At 38.3% G+C, this 22945-nt stretch overlaps 1 protein-coding gene across 1 annotated transcript in view; it reads left to right on the top strand.

Annotated features, from left to right (window-relative positions):
* Positions 1-22945, top strand: part of USH2A (usherin) — a 983289-nt gene that overhangs the window by 687511 nt on the left and 272833 nt on the right. The window contains exons 46-48 of the mRNA XM_060396021.1: positions 7738-7947; positions 9265-9467; positions 13815-13927. Of these exons, the coding sequence (XP_060252004.1) occupies positions 7738-7947; positions 9265-9467; positions 13815-13927 (526 nt within the window). The remainder of the gene's footprint in view (positions 1-7737; positions 7948-9264; positions 9468-13814; positions 13928-22945) is intronic.

Here is a 22945-nt window from a genome sequence, read left to right as displayed (position 1 = left end):
TCCTCTTGATCTCTTAATCAGAAACCATCAGATTTTGTAGTTAGAAGTTTGACTTTGAACTTATCCTGTTCAGGTTTTAATACATACAAATCATCCCAAATCTCACCTCTTTCAAAAGCACCCACCATCACTGGCTCACCTTGTCCCTCTGCTTCCCTTACCATTGGTCCAGATACCAAAACAAAGAGACTGGATTTATCTGTCCATGGGCTTCCCTCTTATTTATGTGTGTACCTGCTGTAACCTGGCTTGCTTCCCTCACCTGTTACTGATGTGGTCACCTAGAAGTCCATCTCAATAATGACTCACTCCAAAGTTCTCTTGTCAGTGCCATCCTAGTCTGTTTCTCTGTGTTAGTGGGTCCATGAATGACCCCTCCTAACTCAAATGCTCCCTCCTGTATCACCAAGTACTCTTGTCCTCATCCTCTAGCTAAAGACGTTCTCAAATTCCTCATGAGTATTTTTTACTCTCTAATAACTCTCCTGTTGGTAACTACATCTATTCCACTATTGTAAATCCTCCTAACTAGAAAAATGGCAAAATTCTATGAAGCCATGGAGAAATGATTTTTAAAATCAGGTTTGGGGATCAGGAAAACTTAAGCTTGAGTCCCAGCTGCACTATTTTCTAGCACTATGACCTAAAACAAGTCACTTAACTTCACTATGTCCTAGTTTCCTAATTCAGAATAGGAGGATCATAATAACTGTCTAAAAGTATTATGACAAAAATGAAATAATATATGTTCAGCAGTTACTAATCATTTAGTATTGGTATAAAGTATTCTATCTCTCAAACATTCACAGTGCTTTCAGCAGCAGTTTTATTTATTATTTTTTTAATGGGAAGCCATTTCTTTTATTTGTTTCTGTATTTTTTTGGGGGGGTGGGTCTTTTTTGGTTTTTGTTTTGTTTTATGCTAGTCATTTAGAGTCCTTTATTCAAAACAAACAACTTGTGCGTGTGTGTGCATATGCATATGTGCAAGCATGAGTTTTTATTTCTCTGGGATAAATGCCCAAATATTCAATTGCGGGACTGAATGGTAAGTCTAGGGTAGTTTTGTTAACATTCTGCCAAACTGTTTCCCAGAGTGGCTGTACTGCTGCACACTCCTACAACAATGCAATGCATGAGTGACCAATTTCTCTGCCTCCTGTCAAGCATTTGTGTTACTGCTGTTTTTTAGAGACTGCATATACCAGTCTCCTTTGCAGTTAGTTGTATCCATGTGACTGTGTTCATGCCAATAGAATGTGCAAAGAAATGATGTGTGTCTTTTAGGGTCATAATTACAAGACACCAAGGACGTGCCTATTGTTCGGTCTTCTTCTTCTCTCTGGACTAGACCATAGGCACAGCAGTGTTCTCTGTTTAAACTCTGCGGGCATGGCCAACACTTTTAGAGATCCATATAAGAGAAAGAACCCAGGTTCTTGAATGACCACATGGAGCACAATCTGATTCACCTACATTGAGGTTATTGTGTGAGATATGTTAATATTTATTTCATTTAAATCACTTTATTTAAGGGCTCCTTGATTACAGAAGCTTAGGTAACTAACTGCATTCCTGTTTTCCCATATTAGTTCACTTCCCAAGCAGGAATGTGCTGTCCTTTTTCCATTGCCAAATATAGAATGATGAATAATTAACATATTTCATATACATTTCCTTTAAATACAATATTCCCTGGCAGATTATTGAAAGGAGCTGGAACACAATGAGAGACTGAAGGACCTGAGGGCAGGGAGGGTTGCAAATGCAGGTATTTATTTTAGTTGCATAAACTAGATAGAAGACATCTAGATATCTTGCTGGGGGAGATAAGGAGCCTGACTTAGATGTAGCTCTGGAGAATTTTCCCACTTCTTAATGTGAGCACTTTTACCCTCAGCCAGAGTAAAAAAAATTCTCAAGAATCAAGTTTTCCAAGAAGTACTTAGCTAATGACACAGAACTCTTTACCATAGAACTTGGGAATCTGAACTCTAAGAATCTATGAGCAAGATAAACATTTCTATTATAAAATAGCCTTAGTAAGGTCCTTCCAGATTTTTACACTGAGGCAAAGTTACCTACCATTGAGCCTACTAATGAGAAATGACTGAGAAATTCAATCCTAGACAAAACTGGAGATCCTTTGAGTGGACTGGATTACTCTAATTGCTGGAGATTAGGGCCACAAACTTTTCTGTAAAGTGCCAGACAGTAAACCCTTCAGGTTTTGCAGGCAATATACATTCTGTGTCACAACTACTCAACTTTGTCATTGTAGCATGAAAACAGCAATATACAACTCTTCAACAAGTATGCCTGTGTTCCAATAAAAATTTATTGTGAACGGTGAGATTTCATTTTCACATAATTTTCCCATGTCATGAAAAAGTATTCTTTTGATTTTTCCCCCCAACAATTTAAAAGTATAAAAGCCATTCTTAACTTACAGGTTATATACAAAGAAGTGGCAGGGCAGGTTTGGCCAAGAGGACAGATTTTTACTCATGGTAAAATCCTGAGTTTGCTGACCCCTAATCTAGCTGATAAAGATCTAAAGGACATAATTGATATTGATAACAATCTCTAAAACTAATCCAACAAGGCTTCCCAGGTGGTGCAATGGTATGTAAGAGACATGGATTTAGTTCCTGGGTCAGGAAGAGCCCCTGGAATAGGAAATGGCAACCCACTCCAGTATTCTTGCCTGGGAAGTGCCATGGACAGAGGAACCAGGAGGGCTACAATCCATGGGGTTGCAAACAGTCAGACACAACTGAGTGAATGAGCACATGAGCTCACACAACACAAAAATAATCCAACAGCATGTACAGAGTATAATCCTTTTGCAAGAGGACTTTCAATCAGCCTATCTAACAACTGTTTTAAATTATTTGAAAAAGTGGCATTTAGTAACAAATATTGTATCCATGGCTTATAACCTTCTTTTTCCAACTCACTGAGATTGACCTGATGTGCTATAGTAAAGCAATACCTACTCATAAATTCCTGTGGTCTATAAAATATGGATTACCCAGAAGAGGATTAGAATACCTGAGAAATATTTGCCAGTGTACACATATTTAATGTAATCTCATAGGAAACCCTTCCTCATTCTATCCTGTTGCTTCAAATACAATTAGTATTCATAGCTTAACTCCAAATTACACGTATAACTCTAGTTCAAACATTCACACTTTAATTTAAAAGTAAACCTGGTGGTCACAAAAACACTTCAAACTCGAGAAGTTCCAGTGAAACAACAGGTTTCAAATCCTCCATCCCATAGTTACATCTATATTTTCTGTCTTGTTTCCTAGGATTCACACGAGAACAAAAACCGAAATCTGAATTTTATTTAAAACTTTTCCTCATCTCTTTCTAGACTCATCCTGGGTCACTTAAGACCTTGGCTCTTTCCGTTCAGGACATCCACATTCCCATGTGCCTTGAAGCCCTTCTCTTGCTGGGAAAATCAGAGATGATCAGAGACGGTCAACTGGTCCTTAATACCTCGGGTCAGAAATGGCACAAACTTGTCACATGACTCCACTCAGCTGCAAGAAGCCCAGAAAAACTACTGTGAGATAGGTAGTCTCCCTATCTGACAAGAACAGAATTACATGCGTGTTAGTGAATGTTCTGGATCTTCACCGCAACTTTTATCTTCTGTAGTGATCTTTCAAGTTTCATTGCTACTAATATTGGTTAGTGATGTCTTTCTCTACTTTTCTGAGTCTTTGTATTTTATGTGTGATCAAGTTGTGTACTCTTACTTTCCTTGCCCTTCTTACCTGCTGCTTTCAATGTTTGGTGTATAAATCATTATATAATCATTTTAACATAATTAATTTCTCTAGTTTTGATATTTATCATCAATTCTTAAACTTCTCCAATCTTAAGTTCTGGAGCTTGCTTCATCTCTTTGTCTTTTAGATAACATTATTGGAAAATTTTTATAATTACAGTTAAATAAATAAATGAGCTACATGTTCTCTTAATACTCATATGGTCAGTTGTGTCTGACTCTCTGTGACGCCTTGGACTGTAGTCTGCCAGGCTCCTCTGTCCACAGAATTTTCCAGACCAGAATACTAGAGTGGGTTGCCATTTCCTTCACCAGGGGATCTTCCCAATGCAGGAACTGAACCCAATTCTCCTCAGTCTCTTGCATTCAAATTCTTTACCATTATATGCCACCTGAATTTTGCTTAAATAAGAACATGTTTCTGCTATCTTTGCACATTCTCTTAATTTTTACCTACATAAGAAAACCTTTCTGTCACATTTGCACATAAATATAATGACTTAGATGTGTATGAAATTCTTGGATCAGAATATTTTACCTCAGAACTTCTTGAAATTTTTCCATTGTCTTCTACATTTAATATTTCAGAGGATAAGTCTGAAAGTTGCCTGATTCTTTTTCTCCTTTGCAGACTGTCTTTTAGATTTAGTTGATTTTCAAAATGTCATAAGTTTCTGTATGTCTTTGGATATGTTGCCATTATTTTCGCTAATACTGTATATTAATTATTCAATTTCTGGATATAAAGCTTCATTTTGTGTCATGTTTTATAGGATTTTTAGATCCATGATTATTTATCCCATTTATTTTTCAAGTCAATTATATTTTTTATTCTGTTATCAATATCTATAAATTTTGACTTTCATTGTCTTCTTCTTACTCATTTTCTTTTCATTTTTTCATATTGTGCATTTTTAACTCAGTATTTTTTTCTGCTTTCAGTGCAGATTTTAATTCTGACAAGCTTTTTAGGTTTTCTTGCTTTCCTTTCCTCTTTAAGAAGGTCATTTAATATCTCTGTTTTCACATCTGTCTTTTCATAATTACAGGTACCTGTTTCCTAAAGCATCTTTTTCACAAAGGCATGTCTCTTTTGTTATTTTTAAGAACACCATGCAAATGTTTTATAACACTTCCAATGATTCACATAGAAGTAGTATATGAAAAACAAATTCTCCTTTTAAGGCTCTAGAGAATGTTTCACTTAGGCTATTACATAAAGAAGCCTTGTAACTCATGTTTTTCTCTTTTAAAAAGGAGAAATACATTCAGGTCCAATTTTTATCAGTCCTCAGGGAGGGTGGGATTTGCTGGGAAACTTCTCATTCCAGTTATTTCAATTCTAATGGTGTTCCACTCTCAGAGTAGACTCAAGGTCAGCAACCTTGAATTTTGCAGTGGCCTGTAGAACTGAAGATGTATCTTCTGTCTCTAAGATGGTTTGCTGTCTTAGAAAGAGCCCACTGACATTTGAAAACCTTGTTTGAACAATGTAAAAGGACACTTCTGTGCATGTACCGCTCCCAGAACTTTTCATAAAACAACTAGGAATATGAAGATCATTTAATCTGTTTAATGTGTTTCTACTAGATTTCTGTGTTTTGGCCTTTGCACTGTAATGTCAATGAAGGGAGAGAGTGGCAAGCTGAAGCAGATGTTGGTGAGAAGCAGGGTGGTACAGAAATCTGGCCTTATTGTCTGGAGATGCTGCCTGCTTCTGGTTAGAAAAGCCTCTATCTCATGCAGTAAGATATAACTAGTGGAACTGAATCCCATCTTTTCCTCTTTACTTTGGGACAACAGATTTTGTTCTATTTCATATGTGACATATGGCACATGACTGAGAATGAGCATTTAATGGCATTTCATCCACATATTGATATACGATCCTCACTCATCTTGAACTTACTGTGCTAGTCCCAATATTTTCAATGTATATACACAGTTCATTCATTGGAATTTGACAGAAGAGATTTCAGGCACATTTAGTAACTGTGATTAAAGACCCATTTATATTTTTAAGTAGAATTTGAAAGTACTTCCTTAATATTATATCTTTAGGACTTGAATTTCTAAACAGCCTGCTCATGTAGCAAACTAAAATACAAGATGAACTTCAAATCTAGCACAATTTCTTTTATATCTTTGCTGCCATAAATTAATGAGGAATAGTATTATACGTCAATGGCACCCCACTCCAGTACTCTTGCTGGCAGATCCCATGGATGGAGGAGCCTGGTGGGCTGCCGTCCATGGGGTCGTGAAGAGTCGGACACGACTGAACGACTTCACTTTGACGTTTTGGAGAAGGAAATGGCAACCCACTCCAGTGTTCTTGCCTGGAGAATCCCAGGGGCGGCGGAGCCTGGTGGGCTGCCGTCTATGGGGTCGCACAGAGTTGGACATGACTGAAGCAACGTAGCAGCAGCAGCAGCAGTACTGTATGGCAGCAGAAAATAATTCTAATGATAGAAGGAACTTTTACTCTCACAGAACCCAGTTGCTTTGCTACACTTGAGGAATGTTATTATTTGGAAAAATATTGAGAGACATAAATAGCTGATTCCTGAAAATGTATAATAATGAGCTCATTATTAAAGGTGCCAACATTTGTGACAGCAGAGAAAAGAAATATCTCAATTCCCAGAGTTTTCCAAAGTAGTTACTAAAGATCGCTTACTATAAATTCTTTCAACTATACTGATATACCAGACCTTTCTAACTATTGCTGGATATTAGGTCAAAGCGGTAGTACATTCAGGAAATAAAACAAAAAATCAAATCAACATTCAGTTTTTTTGCAAGACTCCCAAGATCTTAATGAACAATGATTCCTAAAAGAAAGTCATACAATCCCCCAAACCATATTCTTTTCCATGGCCATACCCCAGGATCTCATATACCTGAGACACTGTACTTCAATAACCATAAAGAGAAATGCCACCTTTTCCTCCCCATCCTTGCTGAATTTTGTGGAACAATTTTAATACAAGCTTTTACATACAATTTCAGGAGCTTTCACATACAAAACTCTACCTTTGTAATGCGGATACAAATCAAGGTGATAGATCCTGCTTCACATCTTCAAAAGCAATGTTAATGTAAGTAGGGCAGTAATTGCTTCCTAGCTAAGAAAATATAGGTATGGGATGTTCTATATCTTCTTTTCAAAGCATCATGGTAGGAAAATCACAAAAAGCAGAACTTAGTGCAAGAATGGAGAAATTGTCTGGAAAGGGAAAAAGAAAACAATAGACTGGACTTTGAAAGGACTTTGAAAGAGCTTGTCTACATCACACAGATACATGAACTAGGAGAAAAGGATGAGAGCTTTGATCAAAATTCAGATATCATCCTAGGATCCTTAAGGAGAGCATACTACATTACTCTGGTACATCAACAGTGCACATAATAGGGTAGCTGTCTAAGCAACCTTCCAGACATCTATCAGCAGATTTTGTTAGCAATTTTAAAAATCCTCAAGTTTTAGCAGATATGTCAGGACATGCCCTCATGTATATTAGCATAGATTTCTTCTCTAGAACCATTACTTATGAAGACCGAGTTTTTGGGGATTTTTTTTGCCCTGTACTGCATGTTTTTACTTTACTCTTAATTTCTTTTTTCAAGTGTTTAAGTTTTGAAGATTAGTTGAATACTTATAAGTAGCATAATTAAAATATTTAAAGGAAATTTAAAAGTTTCTTTTCCTGTGAAGTTAAGATTCTATGCAATTAATTATGAGATATGGAGAGAAACAGCTTTGTTAAAAATAACAATAAAACCCAACACTTTTCTAAGGAAAGTTCTGTAAGCTTTCTGCTTTTCTCATTCTAGGAATAGCTAATGATAAGAGTGTATTCTGTCTTTCCCCCCTGGGCCCTTTTATATCGGCTACACTTACAGTGTTCTGTGTTTATTGTTAACAGCTTTTCAAGACCTACAAGGTGATGTTGAGTATTATACACTTTTTTGGAGTTCTGCTACCTCCAATGAATCTCGAAAAATCCTCCCAGATGTAAACTCTCACGTCATTGGCCACTTAAATCCAAACACAGAGTATCGGATTTTCATCTCTGTTTTCAACGGAGTCGCCAGCATAAACAGTGAAGTGCTCCATGCAACCACTTGCGATGGGGGTGAGTGCGGGTTTCAAGGGAAACTCGGCTTCAGAGATGCGAGGGAAATTGATTGATCCTCGCTGAGGTTGAGATCAGTCATCCTTCCATTATAAAATTTCCGGTGTTGGAGGGAAGGGGGTTGGAGCTAAAATGCTTAAGTGCTGGCTGTCGTCAAGTGGCAGATCAATAAGTGGTCCCACAGAGACAGCTGCAAGGCTCCAATCACTGGGTATTAGCCCAGTTTGTTCCTGTTCTTTTCAGTGTGTGCTTAGTTGGGAGCTGAATTCACATCAATACATGGTGACATTTAGAAACATTTTTTTAAGAATTGCTTTCAGAAGCAGGATGCTTTTCACAACGACAGCCAAGTACAGGGAGGGCCCTCCCTGAGTCACCAGAAATGGTAGGTGGAAGTTCAGCCACTGAGAAGAATTGCCTTTGACTCATTTCTAAGCCAGTTAGCAAGGGGGAGGAAGCGAGGGAAGCAACTTGTGAGTCTGAAATGTGTTTGGAATGGTCTTTCTAATCTTTTTGGCTTTATAAAGTCTCATTATAAACATTATAATATCATTACCTCCCAAGCAAGCGTTCCAGGTCATTAGCAGAGCACTTTAAGTGTGGAACCCATTTCCCTTTGTGGTGCCAAAGGTCGACACCTTTTGTTTATAAAATAGAATGGATCACAAGGACAATTTTTCAACTAGTTAGGATGGGCTCTTATGATAAAAATAGGTCTTCGCATAGTTATTTCTGACATGCTTGAATAATTGTGTAATTTAACGCCAAGCAAGATTTTTTTTCCTAATGTTAGATTTCATCATTACCTATGGTAATCAACATTCAAAATCATTTACATAATGACAATATTGCATTATTGCTTCATATTGCTTGAGTTACAAGCTAGTAACATCAAATGATTTTTCACGTTCCACCAGCCACGATGTATTTGAGTTTTATTTTCTGCTTAAGGAGCAGATTTTCTTTTCTTTTTCCCTGGGAGGTATGGAGTGAAGAGATGGGAAAAGAGACAAATAATAGATATGTGTTAGTGGTGCAGATGGGTGAATAATTTATCATCATATCCCACTGGTCACATAGTATTGAAGATTAGTACTATGATGGTGGTATAAAGCATTTTACCACCAATTCTTACGGTTTCTAACTGAGAGTATAATAAGCCAATTTACAGAGGACTACAGACTGTGATAACTTCATCAGAGGAAAGCAGATAAGCAGCAAACCCTTTGCTCGACCTAAATACTAATCGGCATTTAGTTTAACAAGTGCTTTTACAGAGACAGCTGGAGTTTATTCAGTTTCTTCCTTTAATTCTAGAGCCTCAGGGCATGCTTCCTCCAGAGGTTGTCATCATCAACAGTACAGCTGTACGTGTCATCTGGACAGCTCCTTCAAACCCAAATGGTGTTGTCACTGAATATTCCGTCTATGTAAATAATCAGCTCTACAAGACTGGAATAAATGTGCCTGGGTCTTTCATTCTGAGAGAACTGTCTCCCTTCACTGTCTATGACATCCAGGTTAGAACGTTGTTTTCCAATGGTTAAGCTTATGGGTGTGTTAAATAAAACTTGCTGGGTTATGTCTCTTAGTGAATGCCTTCCACCTTGGTTACAGATTATTTATTTGGTGGCGAAGAAGAGAGAAAAGAGGGAAATCGATTGTTGTGGGCAAACACAGGAGTCACTGGAGAGGAGATAATAGTAATGTGGAAAGTGATGGTGAGGATGGTGATGGTATTTTCACTGGCAAAATGAAGCAGCTCATGTGTTTGCAATCAGTCTTGCCAAGCAGCTTGCCTTTGTCCTGGTTCTTTTCCTGACATCAGAATCAGAGTTAGCCTATGATTAGAGAGACATTCTTTCTACTCCAATTTCACAATTTACTAAATTTAATTGCTTTAGGGAAGTTATTGTCTCTTTTGTAAGAGCAAAGAACTCAGTGATTTAAAACATTCTATTAACCTCCAGAATTCTGTAATTCTGGATGCAACAACAAAAATAATGAATATGTGGCAGATAAAACTATTTAAAAATTTCATTCAAGTGTGAACAAAAAATCTGTTCATCCTTCAACAAACGTTCAAAGACCCTCACCTGTATGAAAACAATTATATTTAAATTTTTTGCATTTGGTCCTCTTTGAGGATCTAATGAAGTCAGTGTACACTCTCCTAGGAAAGTGTGTATATATTTATATGACAAAAGTTAACACGCAGTTTTGGAGAGTCCATTGACCATTTGAGAGTGAACTCCTAAGTCTCTTTGAGATCTACTGATCTTAAAAATAGAAAAAATATAAAGGACACCAAGGCATATAAAACAAGAAACTTATCCTCAAGAAATTGGGAATCGTGTTAGAGCAGGAAAATATAAAAGATAGTAAGGCTAAATGCAAAAATTAATGATAAAAACAATGTTTCAGAAGCTCAAAGTTTATAGAGAAGGGTTGCCATTTAGTAAATTTTTGAATAAACTGTGCACTTCTGGGGCTTCCCAGGCGGTACTAATGGTAAAAAACTTGGCCGCCAATGCAGGAGACATAAGAAACACAGGTTCAGTCCCTGGGTTGGGAAGATTCCCTGGAGAATGGCATGGCAACCCACTCCAGTATTCTTGCCTAGAGAATCTCATGGACAGAGGAGTCTGATGGGCTACATACAGCCCATAGGGTCGAAAATAGTGGGACACCCCTGAAGCGACTTAGCATGCATGCATGCTAGTCTGACTCTTGGTGACCCCACGGACTTTATAGTCCATGGAATTCTCCAGGCCAGAGTACTGAAGTAGGTAGCCTATCCCTTCTCCAGGGGATCTTCCCAACCCAGGGATCGAACTGGGGTCTCCTGCATTGCAGGCAGATTCTTTACCAACTGAGCTGTTAGGGAAGCCCAAAATTTATAATAACTTTGAAAATAATTTTCAGAAGATATTAAGCATGAAATTTTTATTTGACCACAGAAAACTTTTCATTGGCTCTGTTCATTAAGTGAACATTTCCCCACGCCCTGTTCCCCCCACATTTGAAAGTGAAACATTTGTAATCATCTAGTTACAACCAATACATTAACCTCTCCCACTACTAGGCTTGGTGTCCTAAGAAAATGACATATAAAGATATTTAGTAAAAGAAGAAAGGTACTTTGCTTATTTTTTTAGTACATTCCATGATTTCTGTCTACCCACCTGAGTGTATCTTAGCATAGATCAGTGAACTGCTGTTTCTCTTGATGACTCAGAGGGAATCTGTGTGTAGGTGTAGATCATTGATCACATTATAAAATAAAAATCACATTCAAAATACTTAGAAATGCAGCTTAATGGACGAGTTAACATAGAAGGTTATGAAAGATTTACTGTATTTTCCTCTTTGGGGCCCTGGTGGAAAAAGCCAGCTGAGTCCTCAAAAGGCAGCATATTCATTTGCTTTATCAGGACTCAGAATGTATCTGGGATGGAGGTATACACAGGTGGAGGGGGTGATTGTGGTGAGATCACTGGATTCTGTGCATGCATATCCAGCGCCAGCCTTCTGACCATGAAGCAGGAGTGGGGGTGTAAGCATTCCAGGCATGTTCCACTCTGACAGGCTTCACTCAGATCTGTTTGTTTGAGTTACTAATGGCCTGAAGTGAAGAGAAGTGAAAGTTCCTCAGTTGTACCTGACTCTTTGTGACCCCATGTATTATACAGTCCATGGGATGCTCTAGGCTAGAATACTGGAGGGTAGCCTTTCCCTTCTCCAGAGGATCTTCCCAACCCAGGAATCGAACTGGGGTCTCTTGCATGGCAGGCAGATTCTTTACCAACTGAGCTATCAGGGACGCCCACTAATGGCCTGACGAGAGTGTATTTTGATCTGATACAAGGAAACAGATGAGGAGACAAAAGACCAAATTAGAATCTAATACTTAAATTTTGCGACTGGTGACTAAGATATTCTTAATAACTGTAAATATATTTTTGTGACCCTCCTCCAAATCCATAAATACTTTACTTGAAATAGTTATTGCATTACTGGAAATTTTATTTTTATCAAATGTCAAAGATTTTTATTTATTATATCAAAGATAATTGGTCTCCATTTAAAATGTGCACTTAACTGATAGGCCTAATACTTTAAAACTAAGATTCTCTTTACTAACCCCCTCTATAAAATAGCCATTGATTTTAAAGCAGACACGTAGATGCACCACAACATCTGTTTTTTAATGAATCATTCTGCATGTTAATGAATCATCTTCTAAAGGGACTGCTCATTCAAATTTTTCTTAAATTTTTTCTCTTTAGTATTAATATGTAAAGCTGTATACTTGTGTTTCATCACCATGTTATACAACATAGCTGTAACACCAGAAATATGCCCCAATGATGGAGACTTGGAATATTACATTAGTAACAAAGTGAAAAAGTATTGACACATTTCTCTAAAATCAGAGTAAAAGCTTTCTAGAGAATCATTTGAATAGACCTAAGTAGTTTATAACGTAAAGATGTGCTTATTTTGTAGATAATAAAGCAATTAGGGTACAGTAAAGCCTGAATCAAATAATTTCATATCTTATCAGCTTGATCATATTCCTTGCATTCTCTGACCTTTCCTCTACATGCAAACTTCTGAAAACAGAGTTGTGAGGATTCATTAAATCATTTGTTCAAGTACAGATCCTAATATTTGGCACATAAGAAGTTCAGTTGAGCTGATTTTGAGTTACCTCACTATGCATCATGTAGTCAGATATTTCCCAATATGTGTGAAGTTTTATTGTCATTAATACTATTACAGCAAGTATATTCATCTACTTGTAAGTTATTTGGAATTTACTGGACATGACTTAATGTTAGCTCAGAATACTATATGGCATAAATAAATCACTCAACAGCATTATAAAAATATGCCTCAACTTCCAATTAGATGCCCCATGAACAAAACAACATAACTTATATATGCAGCAAATACCACATTTTTCTTTCCTCAAATGCCCATGGAAATTCAGAGAACTGCTTTGCTCTAAAGTTCAGTATTAGTGTTTAAGATTCATCAGTATGTAATATCCTCCATTTATGTATTAGATACAGAAAGTAAATTATCATTGGTAAAAGTGCAGTTCCTCTTTGGTTTAACCTTTAATGGAGAGCAGAAGGGTGTTACTTTATGGATGGTCCACAAGCAATCTCTTACACGTTCATTGTCTCTCCCTTGCTCTTATTGAATATGTTATTTGTGTTACTAATGCTTGATGAACTCAATTTCTAATCTTTAGTTATTCCAGCCTCCTTGGTTTTTATTCAGGTTAGGTAGCAGAATTAAAGGGTGAGTGATGAGTTTCTCCTGTGATTAAGGTAGAAATACAATTGCAGCCGGAACAAATGGGTATAAAATAGCTCAGCCATATTGGAAGTCTTCCCTAGACCTCATTTTTCTTCCATTAGAGATTAGCATTGAGGCTATTTGTTGTCAAGTGTCAAGGCTTCCAGAAAATATCATTACCCTACTTGGTTATAGATCCAGAGAGTAGTATGCAGTGATAACATATTATGCTTGCCAACTGTGAATTAAGCATCTTCCCTTTTTCTTTAGTTGTGCTCCAAAAAGATGAATATGTCTGTCTGTTTCTGAACAGTTAGAACTAGAAACTAAACATTGCCGTTTGAATCACTGTGTCAGTTGTCCCAGGCTCATTTCCAGACACTATTTTGAGTTTGTTCCATTGGACTCAACATAAAAAATTAAGACTTAGTAAATCCCAAGATGCCATAGAGAACTATAAGAAGCACCTGTGAAATGAGAGTGGGTGGGTTTCCGTCCATCAGCGGTCTGTATTTTGAAAGTAGTTACAATTATTTTTTCTAAACTAACATTTGCAGGTTGAAGTCTGCACAAAATATGCCTGTGTAAAAAGCAACAGAACCCAAATCACCACTGTGGAAGATATTCCAAGTGATATACCGACTCCCACAATTCATGGCATCACTTCAAGGTACCAATTCTTTATCAATTAATCTAAAGAATTGACCATAAGCAATTAAAATAAAAATCAAAGCTATCATTCCTACCATGACAGTCTGATTTAGTAGATTACTATAAATATGTGTGTAAATCAAATTTTTTATATTGTTAGGTATTGATCCTCAGTGGACACATCCCCTAACATTTAAGCTTTGATTTTTCTGATTGTCCAACTTCACTTCCTTTTAATTAGTAATCTGTGAAAAATGTTGGAGTGCATGGAAAAGTTGTCCTTCAGTAAATTCTTTTGTGAGGCAAATAACACAATTTTAATTAGAATGACTACCTCCTAACTTAATCTCTTTAAAAAAAAATTAGACTTAGGTATATCAGATTTTCCTGAAGCTAGAAATAGCTGTAAAATAATTAGGGGAGATAAATTATTGGATAACCTTTACAATTGTATCAGATTCTTCATGGAATCCCTTTATTTTTGTGTACTCTTTTGTTGCTGAGAAATGACCACAGTTTGAAAGTGATCCTCTTTCAATTCAAAATTTAGCAATTTAAGAGAAAAAAGATGTAACATCAAGGTTTCCAAGTCAAAAGTAATATGAAATTTTCACCTCTCTGTGTCAAATCAAGGGCAGAGAAAGAAATCTGAGTATTCCCACATCATATTTTTGCCCTAACCAAATGAATCACATTTAATCTACACACACATTCGCCCTCACACACAATTACATCCCATATACACACATGCACACTGACTGAAATAATCAACATGTTATAAAATGTTTCAATTCTGAGGGATTCCTTTATGACATATTAAAAATTATAGGTCTTTTTTCAAAAATAATCTATACCGATTTGGAGAACCAGTGATTGAAATAATTACAAAAACTCAAATAATTGAATTCTTAGATGTTCAGGGCAAATATAGTCCTTTCTTCTTGAGTATATCTTCTATCAAACTCATGATGATATCTGTCTAATGTGGGGCGCATGCATGATAAGTCATTTCATTGGTGTCCTACTTGGTGATCCTATGGACTGTAGCCCTCCAGGCTCCTCTCTCCGTGGGATTCTCCAAGCAAGAATACTGGAGTGGGTTGCCATGCCCTCCTACAACTCATGTGGGATATGTTAATTAATTGATAATTCCCTCAACAGATTTTTCTCATCTATCCACGTGATCGCCTACCTTTTCAGGGGAAAATGGTCAAGTTTAAGGGACACCAGAGACCTTTATTTATTTTTTCAGCAAACATACTTGTGGGTATAATAATATAAGAGGTAAAGGTAATACAAAGGCTCTAAATTTTCACAGTTCCAGTCAACTGTGGGAGATGTTGCCCTAAACAAACATTTATAGAACAGAGTGAAAAACACTGTAATAAAAGTTTATAATGTGCAAGAAGTGCATTTAAAAAAATAAACTCAACTCTGCCCATAATTATCAGTGAAGACATCATGAAAGATGTGACATTTGAGTTCATTCTAAAGAACTCAAGGAAGAAGTATAAGTAGGTAGGTGGATGTTGTCAAATTTCTTGTCTATTAGCATCCCCATGACTCAAGCCTAGGTGAATGGCATAAGGGAATATGTCTTAGATTACATATTTATATGTAGCTAAAAATATGTAAGGTTTTTCAGAAATTGAGCAAATATCTATTTGAGACTCTGTCTCTAAGATATCTTTAAGAAGATTCTTGTGGATGATAACAGAAAAAAAATATTTTTAGTTGGGTTTAAAGATTGCTTCTCCCCAAATATATTAAATTGGTGCCAAAAACAATTAAAAGGGCTTATTTATTTTTTAAAAAACAAGAAAAATGACAAAGCAGATGAGAACAAGAGAAGATAGATTTTTAACACAATTATGAAAGCAAAATTTGCCTTGGGAGAGGCACTTGCCAAAGTGGTAGTTGGCAGAAGGAGATGATGACACAAAACAAACTAACTTGCTCTGCAGAGAACCTCAGTGTCTGAGCACTTAACAGACTTTCAGGATTGTGAATAAGGGCAAGATGGGATAAAGTTCAAAGCTGAAATCGTGGGATTAGCTTAAAGTCTTTAAAAAAAAAAAGATAGTGATTGGGACCTATAATTATTCAGGGTTCTCCAGGGAAACAAAACCAAACGTGAAAACTTAGGAAACCTTGGAGTCTAGTCCCAGTCCATGTCCAAAGTTTTGAGAATTAGAGGAGCTAATGGTATAAATCTTGGTCCAAATCCAAGAGTGAGAGAAGATTGATTAGATCAAGTAGTCAATCAGAGAGGAGGAATTCTCCCTTCCTTCAACTTTTTCTTCTACTCAGCCCCTCAGCTGACTGGAGGGTTGAGGGTGGAGCCCAGATACACTGTGAAAAGCAATCTGCTTTACTGAGCCACAGATTCAAATGCCTCCCTCATCAAAAACAACCCTGCAGACACACTTGGAAATAATTTTTGACCAGATGTCCTCAACTTTGTGGCCCAGTCAAGTTAACACAAAATTAGCCACTACAGAATTCAAGGTCCCCTACCTCTATATTATTCATCAAAGTGTTGATTTCTGTTTCTCCTTGTGGCATATTCCACCAGCAGGAGATCAGAAGTTTTTTTCTCAAGAAACTGAACAGGGTTATTTAGGAATTAGGGCTACTAGGCACAGTGGAGAAGGGAATAGCAACCCACTCCAGTACTCTTGCCTGGAAAATCCCATGGACGGAAGAGCGTTGTAGGCTACAGTCCATGGGATCGCAAAGAGTCGGACATGACTGAACGACTTCACTTTCACTTTCAGGCACAGTGGAAATCTGGAATGAAGGGCAAAGGTAAAAATCATGATAAAGTGTAGACTACAATTAGAATGATGGCACCTCAGCTGCTTTCCCCAGCTCTGGTTTTATAAACAAATATCCAGTCATAAATGTTTCCATACAGAACGGCATTCTTCTCTGAAACAGTCTGAGTGACTCCAGATAAAATACTTCCATAAACTAGCAGATCAGGATCCCCTAATAGAAAAGATAACTTGCCAACTGGTCACACAGTAGGGAATTTCATCAATCAACAAGCCCCGCTCATATATAAATCTTCTTGTCACCTTTTTATCTCAAAGTTTAAAAGAAACAAACTTAAAACAGAGAAATAATTCAATAGACATAGAGACTATGCAGGATGAGGAAAAAAATACATAACAACCTCAGAGGGATAAAAAGACATCCTCTATCTATAAAACAGCACTAAAATAAAAATCCTACTTGGAAAAAAATCAAAGTAAAGCAGGGCTTTGGGGAGGGATATCTCATGGAAATTAAAAGTCTTAATTTTTAATTAACTGAATTAAAGCTTTAGAAGAAAGTTTAAAGTCTCTGAAAGTGAAATAAAAATCAAATATGTTACTAAAAAAGAAATTAAGAAAAATCTTAAAATTCAGGAAATCAACGATTTGGATAATAAGAGTTCCAGAAAGAGAGAACAGAGGGAAAAGGGGAAGAAAATAAAGATGACAAGAAAAGATTGCCAAATCAAGATACCAGTAAGTAGATTCCATGGTATTATAAATGCCAGGAAAATGGCTGAATCATAACCATATAAGGGGATATCATCTGGAAATTTCAAAATACCAGGTTAAAAAATTGCATTCAAAAAGCTTCCAGGGAGAGAATAAGATGGCAGAGATGGATGTGGAGTATCTCTCTCTCCAAGGATACATCAGGAATACACCTTCAGACACAGAAGTGCATGCAGAACACCAGCTGAGAGTAGACAAGAGTACCTGACCAGTGGAAAAGAATATATAGACCCATGCAAAACTCAGTAGGATGAAGGAACTAGGGGGAAAAATGGTAGTGTTAGTAGGACTGCAACTGCCCTCAGTGGGTGAGGGAACTGAAGCAGAAGTCCGATCCCCATACTGGGGCAATTGTCTGAGTTAGAGGAGAAACATTTAAGGCTGAGAGTGAAACAGCTGATCTGTGGCAGCCTGAATGGAATGAGAATCAGACAGTCCTTGCCGCAGCCATACATTCCCCGGTCAGGGATGCGGGTCCACTGGAAGGTGCAGCAGCTGGGAGCTGCAGTTTAGGGATTATGGAGCAATCCCAGGGCAAGGGCTGCTGTTGACTGCGGAGAGATGGGTTGAAAGGATGTGAGGGAGGAGATTGTGGTGGGAAATGCCTGTGAGGAAAGCCAGGCAGCCATGGAAACAAGGCTAGATACTGTGGAGTCATGCGAAGGGATGGAGCCATCACCATAGCCTCTTTTTCCCCACACGCCAGCATTGGCTGCTGAACAATAGAGAGCCTGGCCCATCAAATGCCTGATGTACTGAACTACAGAGTAGGACCCCCTCCAGGTTGCCTCTTCAAGTGCCTGACATCCAGATCCATAGAATAGGACCCCAGCCAGGAGGGCCCCTCTATGTGACTGAAGTGGCGAACAACAGAGAAGGACCCCAGGAAAGGGAGCCTTCTAAGTGCCTGAATGGGAGGAGCTATGGAGAAAGTCTGGCCAAAGAGGCCTTCTGATCTCTAGCTACAAGAGGCTCAAGAAAAGACTGATAGGGCCATAACTCCTGTGGTGGAGGCAGTCCATATCCCTGCACAATTAGCATTGCCAGGATCCCTAAAAGCTTAGCAGCTGTGCCACCTTTACGCACAACTCTCACTGGGGCAGAGCTGCCACAGGCCAAAAAGAGTCTTGTATCTATGCATGCAGGCTCACTTTGGTCATGTCCAAATATTTGCGACCCTGTAGACAGTGGCCTGAATGTTCTAGTGGTTTTCCCTACTTTCTTCAATTTAAGTCTGAATTTGGCAATAAGGAGTTCATGATCTGAGCCACAGTCAGCTCCTGGTCTTGTTTTTGTTGACTGTATAGAGCTTCTCCATCTTTGGCTGCAAAAAATATAATCAATCTGATTTTGGTGTTGACCATCCTTGTGTAGAGTCTTCTCTTCTGTTGTTGGAAGAGGGTGTTTGCTATGACCAGTGCATTTTCTAACATTTTCTAGGGAAAACCACTAGACCATTCAGGTATTACCTAAATCAAATCCCTTATGATTATACAGTGGAAGTGAGAAATAGATTCAAGGGACTAGATCTGATACATAGAGTGCATGATGAACTATGGACGGAGGTTTGTGACATTGTACAGGAGACAGGGATCATGACCAACCCCATGGAAAAGAAATGCAAAAAAAGCAAAATGGCTGTCTGGGGAGGCCTTACAAATAGCCGTGAAAAGAAGAGAAGCAAAAAGCAAAGGAGAAAAGGAAAGATAAAAGCATCTGAATGCAGAGTTCCAAAGAATAGCAAGAAGAGAAGAAATCCTTCCTCAGCGATCAATGCAAAGAAACAGAGGAAAACAACAGAATGGGAAAAACTAGAGATCTCTTTAAGAAAATTAGAGATACCAAGGGAACATGCAAAGATGGACACAATAAGGGACAGAAATGGTATGGACCTAACAGAAGCAGAAGATATTAAGAAGAGGTGGCAAGAATACACAGAAGAACTGTACAAAAAGATCTTCATGACCCAGATAATCACGATGGTGTGATCACTCACCTAGAGCAAGACATCCTGGAATGTGAAGTCAAGTGGGCCTTGGAAAGCATCACTACGAACAAAGCTAGTGGAGGCGATGGAATTCCAGTGGAGCTATTTCGAATCCTGAAAGATGATGCTGTGAAAGTGTTGCACTCAATATGCCAGCAAATTTGGAAAACTCAGCAGTGGCCACAGGACTGGAAAAGGTCAGTTTTCATTCCAATCCCAAAGAAGGGCAATGCCAAACAATGCTCAAACTACTGCACAATTGCACTCATCTCACACGCCAGTAAAGTAATGTTCAAAATTCTGCAAGTCAGGCTTCAGCAATACATGAACTGTGAAATTCCAGATGTTCAAGCTGGTTTTAGAAAAGGCAGAGGAACCAGAGATCAAACTGCTAACATCCGCTGGATCATGGAAAAAGCAAGAGAGTTCCAGAAAAATATCTATTTCTGCTTTATTGACTATGCCAAAGCCTTTGACTGTGTGGATCACAATAAACTGGGGAAAATTCTGAGAGAGATGGGAGTACCAGACCACCTGACCTGCCTCTTGAGAAACCTATATGGAGGTCAGGAAGCAACAGTTAGAACTGGATATGGAACAACAGACTGATTCCAAATAGGAAAAGGAGTACGTTAAGGCTGTATATTGTCACCCTGCTTATTTAACTTCTATGCAGAGTACATCATGAGAAAAGCTGGGCTGGAAGAAGCACAAGCTGGAATCAAGATTGCCAGGAGAAATATCAATAACCTCAGATATGCAGATGACACCACTCTTATGACAGAAAGTGAAGAGGAACTTAAAAGCCTGCTGATGAAAGTGAAAGAGGAGAGTGAAAAAGTTGGCTTAAAGCTTAACATTCAGAAAATGAAGATCATTGTATCTGGTCCCATCACTTCATGGCAAATAGATGGAGAAACAGTGGAAACAGTGTCAGACTTTATTTTTTTGGGCTCCAAAATCACTGCAGATGGTGACTGCAGCCATGAAATTAAAAGACGCTTACTCCTTGGAAGAAAAGTTATGAGCAACCTAGACAGCATATTCAAAAGCAGAGACATTACTTTGCCAACAAAGGTCCATCTAGACAAGGCTATGGTTTTTCCTGTGGTCATGTATGGATGTGAGAGTTGGACTGTGAAGAAAGTCGAGCACTGAAGAACTGATGCTTTTGAACTGTGGTGTTGGAGAAGACTCTTGAGAGTCCCTTGGACTGCAAGGAGATCCAACCAGTCCATTCTGAAGGAGATCAGCCCTGGGATTTCTTTGGAAGGAATGATGCTAAAGCTGAAACTCCAGTACTTTGGCAACCTCATGCGAAGAGTTGACTCATTGGAAAGACTCTGATGCTGGGAGGCATTGGGGGCAGGAGGAGAAGGGGACGACAGAGGATGAGATGGCTGGATGGCATCACTGACTCGATGGATGTGAGTCTGAGTGAACTCCAGAAGTCGGTGATGGACAGGGAGGCCTGGTATGTTGCAATTCATGGGGTCTCAAAGAGTCAGACACGACTGAGCGACTGAACTGAACTGAACTGTGGCCCTAGTGTGATTAGATTGACTAGTTTTCTGTGAGTATGGTTTCAGTGTGTCTGCTCTCTGATGCCCTCTTGCAACACCTACCATCTTACTTCGGCTTCTCTTACCTTGGGTGTGGGGTATCTCTTCACGGCTGCTCCAGCACAGCTCAGCCGCTGCTCCTTACCTTGGATGAGGGGTATCTCCTCACTGCCGCCCTTCCTGACTCTCAACGTGGAATGGCTCCTCTAGGCCCTCCTGCGCCTGCATAGCCACAGTTCCTTGGACATGGGCTTGCTCCTCCTGGCCACTGCCCCTGACCTCAGACACGGGGTAGCTCCTCTCGGCCATTCCTGTGCCATCACAGCCTGGCATTCTCGGCCACTACCCCTGACCTCGAACGTGGGTTCACTCCTTTTGGCTGCCGCCCTTAGGGCATGAGGTCCTCCCAGCTTCTGCCCCTGACCTCGGACATGGGGTAGCTCCTCTCGGCCGTGCTTAGTGCGCCGGTCGCAGCCACCTGCGCTTAGTGCACAGAGGTGGAAATAAATCCACAATTGAAATCTAGGGGCAATGTGGCTAAGGAAGAAGACCCAAAACCTCCCACCAGCTATACAAGCTGCAGATTAAATCCACAGGATTAACAAGGAGGTCTCTGTGTCGATGTAATATATAAAAGGACATTGAGACTCCCACAAAAAGAACACACAGGAGTAGGACCAGGTTAGAATCTGAGCTGCCTCCGCAGCAGGTCCAGAGATCACCACAGTGTTGGAGGGCATCCTAGGGAGATTAGGTGGACTGTGACTCCCAGTGAGGAAAAGGACTCTGACAGCAGTGACTCCAGAAAAGCGTTTATTATTCTTATGTTTTGACTTGTTCTGTTGATTCTTTTGGATTTTTTTTTCTTTCTTTTTTTCTCCACCTGTGTTGTAGTTGTCGATTTTATTGGCACAATGAAATCTAATTAAGCTTTTGAGCTTTCTTTTTTTCTGTCACATTTTTAAATTGTTGCTATAAACCTTTGCCTCTGCATTGCTCTTGTGCAGTTCTGTGGAGTTTTCCTGTTTTTTTTTCTTTTCTCTTTTCTTAATTATTTAGACCTATTATTTTTCTACAGTTATTACTTTCTTTGCTTTTCCTACTGTTCTTTCCCCTTTGCAGTTAATTTTTAATGTATATAAATATTCTTTATCTATATCTATTTCACTCTGCATATCTATTCTTTCTTCTCTTTCTTTCCATTTCTTGCAACATAGTTGTTAATTGTATTTTCATTGCTTTATTTCCCCAGGTGGCACCTTGCTTTAGATTTGTTTTCCAGTTTGTGCTTTAGTTAGTTTTGTTCTTAACTGTTAGATATAATTTTTGGTTTCCTTCATTTCCTGGGTCAATCTATTGTACTTTATTTTTGTTGAACTGTTTTGATTTTGCATACGGGTGTATATGTGTATGTGTATATTCAGTCACACTTTTTATTGTTGTTATAAACCTCTGCCTCTACATTGGGCTTTTGCAGCTCTGTAGAGTTTTCTTTTTTTTTAATTCTTTTCTCCTTTTTATAATTTTAATTTTTAATTTCTTTAAACCCATTATATTTTTCTAAACCTATTATATTTTTTCTACGTATATTCCTTTGTTTGCCTTTTCTACTGTTCTTTTCCCTTGCAGTTAATCTTTAAAGTCTGTAAATCTTCCTCATCTACCTCTATTTAACTTTGCATATATGTTTTTCTTCCCTTTCTTCTCAACATATTTGTTAGTTTTGTTTTCATTGCTTTATTCCCCACTTAGCACATTGATTTAGTTTTGTTTTCCAGTTTGTGCTTTAGTTAGTTTTGTTCTTAATTGGTACGTATAATTTTTGATTTCCTTTGTTCACTGGGTCAATCTATGGTACTTTATTTTTGTTGGACTGTTTTGACTTTGGTCATGGGTGTATATGTATATGTGTTTATTCCAATATTTTAATTATTAGT

The sequence above is a fragment of the Ovis aries genome, chromosome 12 (assembly GCF_016772045.2).
Source record: "Ovis aries strain OAR_USU_Benz2616 breed Rambouillet chromosome 12, ARS-UI_Ramb_v3.0, whole genome shotgun sequence".
In the NCBI taxonomy this organism is placed as follows: Eukaryota; Metazoa; Chordata; class Mammalia; order Artiodactyla; family Bovidae; genus Ovis; species Ovis aries.
This window is presented reverse-complemented; position numbering and strand designations above follow the sequence as displayed.